The sequence below is a fragment of the Hipposideros armiger genome, unplaced genomic scaffold (assembly GCF_001890085.2).
Source record: "Hipposideros armiger isolate ML-2016 unplaced genomic scaffold, ASM189008v1 scaffold_282, whole genome shotgun sequence".
Taxonomy (NCBI): Eukaryota; Metazoa; Chordata; class Mammalia; order Chiroptera; family Hipposideridae; genus Hipposideros; species Hipposideros armiger.
In genome coordinates this window covers 2029931-2039655 of record NW_017731632.1, presented here as the reverse complement: position 1 = coordinate 2039655, position 9725 = coordinate 2029931, and the positions used below count along the sequence as shown (strand labels likewise).

General features: G+C 47.8%; 1 protein-coding gene across 9 annotated transcripts in view; it reads left to right on the top strand.

The window, feature by feature from the left end:
* PCGF3 (polycomb group ring finger 3) overlaps positions 1 to 9725 on the top strand; it is a 48381-nt gene that overhangs the window by 22997 nt on the left and 15659 nt on the right. For all 9 annotated transcript variants that reach the window (XR_002125692.1, XM_019658056.1, XM_019658054.1 and 6 more), the window contains 2 exons: positions 820 to 908; positions 6470 to 6607. Coding sequence is in view for 8 of the 9 variants with exons in the window: in XM_019658056.1 (XP_019513601.1) it covers positions 820 to 908; positions 6470 to 6607 (227 nt within the window). In the remaining variant the exon portion in view is untranslated. The remainder of the gene's footprint in view (positions 1 to 819; positions 909 to 6469; positions 6608 to 9725) is intronic.

The window sequence follows — 9725 nt, the reverse complement described above, 5'->3', positions numbered from 1 at the left end:
CCCACCCCCGCTCAGGCAACTTGGAGGGTGAGGGGTAACACTTCATAGTGAGCGAATGGGAGGGTGCTTAGGATTCGAAGTTTTCTCCCATCATTCGGGTGCTGATGGGAACGGGTTGTAGACAGAAGGGTCATGTGGTGGGTGGAGTGAGGGCAGGCATGGGGGTCCCCCAGAGTTCCTGGAGGTGGAGTGCAGAGGAACAGGAAGCATGGAAGGTTGGCTTCAGTTTTGTGTGTTTTATTGTAGAATGGCAAAGGAACATTTTGTCTGATGTAAAATTCATGGTATTAAAATCTGTACATATCATAACAAATGATTCAAATCTTTGATGCCATGATATTTTTCTGGTGAACCATAGAATTCCTCATAAAGTTTAGACGGCCCTGTGTACTTCTAACAATCTGGAGAAAGAGGGGCCCTGCGGGCGTCACGGAGCCCCTGGGATGCGCCGAGCGTCCTGTCCCCACTTATCTGAGCTGGAGTCTTAATTTTAAAAGTGGCGCAGGGACAGTGAAGGGCAGGGGGCCCTGAGTTACTCGATGGTGTGGGTGGGGGTAAGGCGCTGAGTGGTGTTGGGGTGGCTGCAGCTGCCGGGCGGCCCTCGCTCGCACCTCAGATCACACACAGTGACCCCGCCTTCCGGGGGTGCCCAGCGTGCCCAGAGCTGCCAGCCACCCCCTCTGACCTCATGTGTGGTTCGTGGTGCAGACACTTATTACAAAGATATTTTTGCAGCATTTCAAGTGTACTGTAGAGTTAAACAGTAACGGTTTAACATTTTGGATTCCGTAACACCGTGTGCTCTGTTTTTACCACAAGGTGAAACCAAAGCAGATGACAGTTCGAACAAAGACGCGTCAGAGGACAAGCAGGAGGAAGACAGTGACTACCATAGGAGTGACGAGCAGGTTGGTGACTGCAGGGCGTCCCCTAAAACTGTGCTGGACGGAAGTGCCCTGGGGGCTTCTCCCCTCGGTGTGTTCTCATTTAGAAAAGAAAAAGTCCCAGAGGGAAAGAAAGTGGAGGTGTTAAAATGTTAGTATACTTCCTTAGGTTTTCCTGCCAGTTCCTTCTTTCTTTAGTAATATGTGCTCCCTGCAGAACATTATAAATATGAAAACGTTAAAGCTCACACTCCATACACTTTGGGTCTCTTCAGCCCAGTCCCCAGCTTGTCACTGAGAAATTTGGTGCTAGGCATTTTCGGTGCACACGCAAATGTTGTGTCAGATGAATTCAATGTAGTAAGAGAAAAATTTAAATGTAACATTGAGGAATCTATTCATGTCATGTACTGCATTATCAGATTTAAAAAGAAAAGTAAATGGTCACTTTTTACAGAGGTCCTTGCTGTAATAGGATCTGATAAAATCCTGTACCCGTGTCCACTGACCTCGTGAACGTGGCTTCTGAACTGGGAAGCCATGAGGCCCATCCTATGTTAGAAGGAATTAGTGTCAGAAACAAGGAAATGACCTTCCTTAGCTGTTAGCATGACTTTGAAGATCGAGCCCCCATGCGGGAGGGAAACAGACATGAGATGCGTGTGGGACGCACCCCGTCTCTGATCAGACTGTTGCCTGACGTGTAACCTGAGACCTGCAGCTGGAAAACTGTTCAAGTGTAGGTTGCTCATTCGGGCGATAGTAATCGTGTACGTAGGTGGGTGCCTCACTCACATAACTAATAACATTTTCAAAGTGGCCAGACAAGAACATGTGTGGCCTAAGTGAGACGCTAAGACCTTCGGGAAGAATGTAAGAGGAAAGTCAGGAATTGGATGCAAAGCCTGAGGTTAAGATGTCCGTGCTCCCCAGACCAATCGCAGTGGTTGCCGTTCAGTGACTTATCATGGATTTAGGCAGCTGCTTCTGAAGCTCATCTAGGAGAGGAAAAGCTCAGCGCTCGCCACAAAGACGACAGGTGCTGGCCACGTGAGGGGCGTGTGTGACGTGCGCAGACACACGTGCTTTATATGCGTGCATCCTGCACTCTGCTCTACACCTGTGTGTGCAACGCACAAAATGCACACCTGTGACTACATACCCAGGTGTTTCTGAAAGATAGAATAGTGTGGTTTGGGTCCAAGACTAGAATCACAGAACCTGAGTTTTCCGGTGTGTGTACTTGTGTGCTGGGAAACACCCGGAGCCTTGCACAGAAGCGGCATGTCTGCGGGTGTAGGTGGCGGTCGGCAGCATTTCAGGTCAGAGGAGAAGAAAAGGACCTTTTGTTCCTTTTCTGACTTCTTCAGTTGACTATTCATAGTTTCCAACTATACTACTTGGTTCTAAATACCGTTAAATTTTCATTACTATTTCTTTTTTGACCCATGGGTTATTTTTTAAATTATGTATTGAAAATTCTAAACATCAAATCTTATTCAAAAGCTACAGTAATCAAGACACTGTGTTAACAAGCATTAAGGTAGACTTGAAATCAATGGAACAAATTCTAGAGTTTAGAAATAAACCCTCATATGTATGGTCATTTGGTTTTCACAAAGGTGACAAGGCCCTGTGCAGGGAGAGGGTAGTTCGTGTTCTTACAAAGGATGCTGGGGCAGGTGGAGGCCCACATGCAAAAAGAGTGACGTATGCCCCTACCTCACACCACACACAAAGGTTAACTCAAAGTACGAGAGCCAAAACCTGAAAACTTTATTAAGGAAACACGAGAGAAAAATCTTCAGGACCTTGGGTTTAGGTCTAGAATTCTCAGATTCAACACCAAGAGTATAACCCATGAAAGAAAAGCGATGAATTGACTTATTCAAATTAAAAACTGCTGCTCTATAAAGATACTGTTAAGAAAATTAAAAGATAGGTCACAGGGGTGGCCAGGTGGCTCAGTTGGTGAGAGTGCGTGCTCTTAACAACAAGGTTGCCGGTTTGACTCCCATGTTGGATGGTGGGCTCTGCACCCCGCAACTGTTCGGTCGTGGGGAAAGTCATGACGTATTTTTCTATGTTTTTCAATGCAAAAATGCTTTCCTGATGACCCAATAGATGGAAAGCGGCGACTAGACTTGGAGCTGATGGGTCCCGGAGAAAACACATTGTTCCCCAATAAAGTTAAAAAAAAAAAAAGAGGACTAGTAAAAATTAACCCTTTAGAAAAAAAAAAAAAAGATAGGTCACAGACTAGGAGATATTTCTGATAAACGACTTGTGTTAGAATATATGATTCTTATAGCTCAATAAGGAGCTAATCCAGTTAAGAAATGAGCAAAATATTTCAGCAGCCACATCACCAAAGGAGACCTACACAGGGTTAATAATCATGTGAAAAGATGTTCAACATCATTAGTCACCAGGCAAATATAAATTAAAACCATATCGAAACACCTTTCTACCCAGTAGAACGTCTCTTATCAAAAACACGGCCACTGACAGGTGCTGGCAGGACGTGGAGGGACGTGAGCTGGGGCAGCCGCTGGGCACTGCAGCCTCTTAGAGTGAGACGTGCATTAACCGTCCGACCCAGCGATTCTCCTAGGTGTGGGTGGAAACAGCCACACAGAGACTCGAATGGGAGCGTTCCTAGCAACACCCTTCGCACCCATCAGCTGATGGTGGGTAGACAGTGGGGTCCTCGTACGCAGAGGAGGACGGGTCAGCCGTGAAAGGAATGATGGCTGGTACTCGCTGCCGTTCGCGTGGATGAAACTCAAAACATTTCACTAAGTGAAAGATGTCAGGCGCGACAGACCACCCTGTGTGGTCCCATTTATATAAAATGTCCAGAGAAGGTCTGTCTAAAGAGACGTGGCCCACAGCGGTTGCCTGGGGCTGGGGAGGGAGGCGGGACTGCTCCCCGGTGGGTCCAGGGGTGTGAGCTGACGGAATTGCGCTGGAGCTGGATGGTGGTGGCGGCCGCACAAGCCTAAGTTCACTAAAAATTACTGGATTGTGCACTCAAAACAGATCCATGCGAATCAGACCTCGGTGAGGCTGTTAGAAAATTACAAACGTGCTTTGGTGTTAGTGTATTTAACTCCCTAAGACATTCATGCAGTCCAGACTGATATTATATAAGAAGCTTGAATTTAACACTGTCACTGTCATACCTGGCACTGTCCCCGCTGTTCCCCCAGATAGGTCACCACTTCGTGACTATTTCCTGCGTTTTTTATGCAAAGCTGAACATAAGCGTATTTTCTCATTTCTTCCCTTTTCTTACATAGAAAGCATGTGCAGTAAACATGGGTGTCACCCCCCACTTTGTTTCCTGCAATAGCACAGCATGCAGTTTCCATACTGGGACACAAGGGCCTCCCACCCCATTGGGGGGCTCGGGGCCTTATTTCCTGGGCCAGCGCCTCTTGATGGCACGAGGGCCTGTGCAGCCCGTGCTGCCGCTTAGGCCCTGCACTCGGCACCCGGCACCCGGCGTGCTTGCAGTTTCTCCTCGTGGATTCCAGCTTCGTCGCAGTGGGTCACAGCGGCTGATGTGCGTGGTGCCTTCACGTTGGGCCTGGGACGGTGTGCAGCTGCCACTTACCCAGAAATAGGCCAGAGTCACCACCGCACTGGGTCTGGGCCTCCGACATTCTGTCCATTTAAGTTTGTTCCATCCTTAGGGACTTTTTCTTATTCAGCTTTCTTTCTTGAAGTCTACTTTATCTAATACTAGTATAGCTATGTCCGCTTTCTTTTCGTTAACATTTGCCTGGTATTTCAGTTTGTTAAAAATCTTGCTTAAATGTGACACTTTTTACAACACAGAGTTGGGGTTCTCTAAAAACATCAAATCAGAAAATTAACTGACAAGATATTTTACATTTAGCATGATTACTGGTAAATTTGAGGGTTTTTTGCTTTAGGTCTTTCCATTTATTTTTTTTATGCTCTTCCCTTTGTCTTCTCTTCTAATCTCTTTTTTGCCTGTGGTTGGCAAGGTATATGTCCTGTTTTTATTATGTTAGTTGTCACGGAGTTCTAAAATGAATATTTACAGTTTTAAAAAGTCTGAAGTTAAAATAAGCCTTTCTTTCCCCTAAACAACATGAAGCCAAGCCCGCTCTGCCTTTACGAGTCAGTTGCCCCTCGTCTTCCAAACCCCGGGCTGCTCAGGGCTTCGCCGGCTCAGCTCTCGCGCCTCCCGGCTCCCCGTCCTGGACGGCCGCGAGTTCTTCCCCGGCTGCGTCTTCTCATCACTTCCTGTCAGCGCCCCGGCCCCAGACTCGGGGAGCCACCTGCCACAGTGGCCTCGCTCGTGTGTCCCGTGTCAGCCTGGGTGCAGGTTTCCTTTTCTTTTGGATTTTTTCACTTCCTGAATTTGAGGATTGATGTCTTTCATCCTTTTGGGGGAGGTCCTGGGGTGTTATTTCTTAATTTTGTTTTTCCCTTATTCTCCCTTCCCTCTGGAACTCCTCCTCCGTGCCTGTTAGGCCCTTTGGTCTGGTCATGTCTCTGCCTTTCCTTTATGTTGTCATCTTAATAGATATCTTTGTCGCCAAACTTGTTTTGGGTAATTTACTCAAGTCAGTCTTTCAGGAAATTGAACTGTCTTTAGCTGAGAGTAGTCTCTGGTTCAGCCACTCATTGAGCTTTTAGTTTAAGTGAATCTTTTTTGTTTCCAGACGTTGTATTTAGTTATTTTTTGTATCTTCCTGTTCGTTTTCCAGTGTTTTAAGTTCCCTTTTTTGGTTAAGTCCTTTGTTAATTGTTCACCTGAATTTGGGGGTGTGATTGTGCCATCTTTTGCAGGTGCTGCTGGAGAAGGGTGAGCTGGTGAGCGATGTTGGGGGGCTCCCTCAGCGGCCCTGCATGGCCTGGGGTTTCCCTCTGCAGAAGGCTCCCTTTGCATCCACCAGGTGCCCAGGACCTTAGAGTCACTTTTCCTTAGTTTGTCTGTGGCCCCTTGTAATGTACAGCGTACTCTAATCCCACAGAGCTGTTGTCATCCAGGTGGTAACCTGATGTTTCAAACTTTGTGCCTTTGCTCACGGTTCTTCCTCTGCCCAGAGTCTGCTCTTGTCTGGCGAGGGCTGTCTTTTGTCAAGGCCAGGCAGAGTGCTAGGCTCTGTCCGAGCCTTACGATGCTGTGGAGGATGGGTGGCGCGTGCCTCGCCGCGTAGGTGCTCAGCTGGGGACGAGCGCGTGTGTCCTGCCTCCAGAGCTGGCCAGGCCGGGCTCCGGACTCTGTCGGTTTAACGCAGAGGCAGCACAATGTCTACGGTGAATAAGTAACTCTTGGATCGCCTCTGCAGTGCTGTGTTAATGAAAGAACGGACAGTGTTAGGTTATAGCTCACAAAATGGCAGACAATAGACAGGTTTTAAGGTAATGTGTGTAAAACAATTTTGAAAGATTCTTGTTTTACAGTGTTGAGGTTACGACAGATTTCTCATTTCAAAAAAGCCAACATTCTTGGATTGAATGAGCCCGTGGCTGCCCAGGGAGGCCTCCGGTGCAGCCTGGGTACCCTTGGCTTGGCCGGCCCACACGTGTGCTCTCTCTTGAAGGTGAGCATCTGTCTGGAGTGCAACAGCAGCAAGCTCCGGGGCCTGAAACGCAAGTGGATCCGCTGCTCGGCCCAGGCCACCGTGCTGCACCTGAAGAAGTTCATCGCCAAAAAGCTCAACCTGTCGTCCTTCAACGAGGTAACAGGCGCGCTGTAAACGGAAGCTGTCACCAGTCGTTTCTTGTTTGTAAAAGTGATACTTCTAGGTTCTTTGTTTTTTTTTGTTTTTTTTTTTAAACTTCGGAGGTTTTAAATCAGAAAAAAAAAAAAACCTGTCTGTCTTGACTGCCCCCAGATAGTACAACAGGAAATTGAATAGCAGTGAGGATAGTGAAGGCCCAGAGACCATGACAGGGGGAGGGGGGACCCAGTACTGATTGGAGAGCGTGCTGATGCGAGCCTGATGAGATTGTTTTAAGTGTGTCAGAGCTTTACCTCGTGGAGAGGAATTCTTTTCTTCATTTTCACAAACAGGTGGGAGGGCAGGTTGGATGAATGGGTAGGTAGGTAGATAGACAAGATCCTTGGAAGTTGTGGTAAATGCTGCAAAGAAAGTGAAACCTGGTGACCCAGTGGTGCACAGTGGGGTTGGGGGAGCACATTAGCGCAGGAGTCGCTGGGGAGCCCTCCTGAGGCCTGAGATGTAAATTGCCAGCAGGAGCCAGCTGTGCATGAGCGAGTGCAAGGGGGAGACCCCGGGGGCCTTGAGCACGGGGCACTGAGGTATATTGTTAAGTAGTCCTCAGGCTGTGAGAAAAATGGGTTGTTGGGGTGCAGAAATGGAAGCCAGAGGGGCCAGTTGGGGGTATCTATGGCAGGAGTCTCAGAAGAGATGGACCAGGATGGCGCAGTGAGGGTGGAGAGACATGGACGGATTTGATGTAGGTTTTGAAGCGGGCAGTGGGTTTAACAGTGGCCCCCAAAACGATATGTCCACATTCAAAACCAGTAAATGTGACCATTTGTAGAAAAAGGATCTTTTTGGATGTAATTAAGTTAAGGATCTTGACATGAAATAATCCTGGATTGTCTGGTGGACCCCAATCCAATCACAAGTATTTTTACAATAGTGAGGCAGACGGAAATTTGATAAACACAGAAGGTGTTGTGAGGACAGACAGACTATAGGGACGCCTGGAGCCCCCAGAGGCTGGAAGAGGCAGGAAGGAGCCTCCCAGGCCTTCTGGAGGGAGCCCTGCCTGTCAGCACCTTGATCATGGACTCACAGCCTTCACGTCTGTGAGGAGGTACATTTCTGTTGTTTTTAGCCACCAAGTTTGTGGTACTTTGTCAGCTGCCATAGGAAACCAAAATAGGTTTTCGTACCAGAAAGTGGAGTGCTACAGTAACAAATACCTAAAAATATGAAAGTGGATTTGGAACTGGATAACAGGTAAAGGATGGAAGAATTTCGAGAAACAATAAAAAAGCCTAGATCACCTTGAAGAGACTGTTGGTAGGAATCTGGTGGTGAAGGTGATTCTGGCCATAGCCCAGAGGACGTGAGCAGCTCGGCAGGGCAAGCTTCTGTCACCTTAGAGGGTACATGACACCACAAACAGAATGTCGTTGGAGATGGGAAGATTAGAGACGCTTCTGATGAGCGCTCAGAAGGAAAAGAGGGGCATAGCGCTGGAAACACAAGAGCGACCCTCACTAGTTACCGAGTGGCAGAAACATGGCCGAATTGTGTTCTGCAGCTGTGTGGAAAGCAGAACTTGGAAGTGATGAATGTGGGTATTTAGCTGAGGAGATGGCCCAGCAAAGAGTGGGTGGTGTGGTCTAGTTTATTCTTACAGTAAAACAGGAGCGGAGAGAGAGGAAATAAGGAAGGAACTGCCAGGGAGTCGGGACGAGCGCTTGCTGATGGTGGAAACGCACAGCCTAACCAGATTGCAGAAAGGGGGTCCTATCAGGAGTGTCCCTGTCAGGCAAGCATGCTCTGCAGAGAAGGCCACGGGTGTGGCTGGACGGCCTGCAGCGGAAGAGATTAGTGGCGTGACTCCTGGTGGCCCAGCCATTGAGGAATGGAGAGCAGTTACCCAGGAAGGACCTGTGAAGCGTCCTCATGTCTAATGGTCTGGGTCACACATGGGAGACCCACAGAGCTCCGGGGAGTGCTGTATCGGGAAAAGCACCACCAGAGACAGGAAAATGAAGACGGGCTGTCATACTTCCAAAATTCTAAATGCAGGGAGTAGGCTGACAGAGCTACTTGGTTGCAAACACGAGCTACCCTTCAAGAAAAAGGAAGAATGACTCCAAGGGACAGAGCCTTGGGGCCATGGGATGAGGCCATCACAGGCCCAGAGCGCAGACCCTCAACCCACAGTGATGGATTCTCTTGAAACCTCATGGAATTTCCCCTGCTGGGTTTCACATTTACTTGAGACCTGCTGACCCTGTTATGCCTTCTAATCTAGCTCCCTTTGAAATAGGAATGTCCATCCCTGCCTACCCCACCCTTGTATTTTGGGAGCAGATAACGCATTTTCTAGTTTCAGGGGTCCACAGCTGGAGAGGAATTTTGCCCCAGGGTGGATGATACCAGTCACCCATACCTGTTTAATATGGTTTAAAAGATAAGGCCTGAGGTTTTTGAGCTGATGGTATCTAGAGGAGATTTTGGAATTTGGAGTTGAGGCTGGAATCAGTTGAATTCTTGGGGATGTTGGGATGGAGTGAATGTATTTTGCATGTGGGGCGGATCTAGATTTGGGGGGTCAGAAGGCAGACTATTGTCGATTGAATGATGACCCCATCAAAGGATGCGTCCACTTCCTAACCCCAAGTGACTTCCTTTGAAACCAGGCCTTTGGAGCTGTGCTAAGAGTCTCGAGCTGAAAGACCGTCCTGGATTATTCAGGTGGCCGGGCGTCTGGTGAGAGAAGGGCAGACACACTGTCTCAGGAGATGTTAAAGATGCGCATGTGTCATACAAAGTGTCTTTTCCGAACTCAGTGGAGGAAGCTAGACATCAATAACAAAAGGAAAACTGGAAATTCACCAAATTGTGGAAATTAACACACTTTCAGACAACCAGTGGATCAAAGAAGAAATCAAAGAGAAATTAGAAAATACTTACAGATGGTTGAGAATGAAACCCGCAAACCAAACCTTATGGGATGCAGTGAAAGCAGTTCTGAGGGAGAAATTTTTTTTTTTTTTTTTAGATTTTTTTATTGGGGAATTGGGGGGATGGGAACAGTGCTGGGGAATTGGGGGAACGGGAACAGACAAGTTGCTGTCGTTTTTTT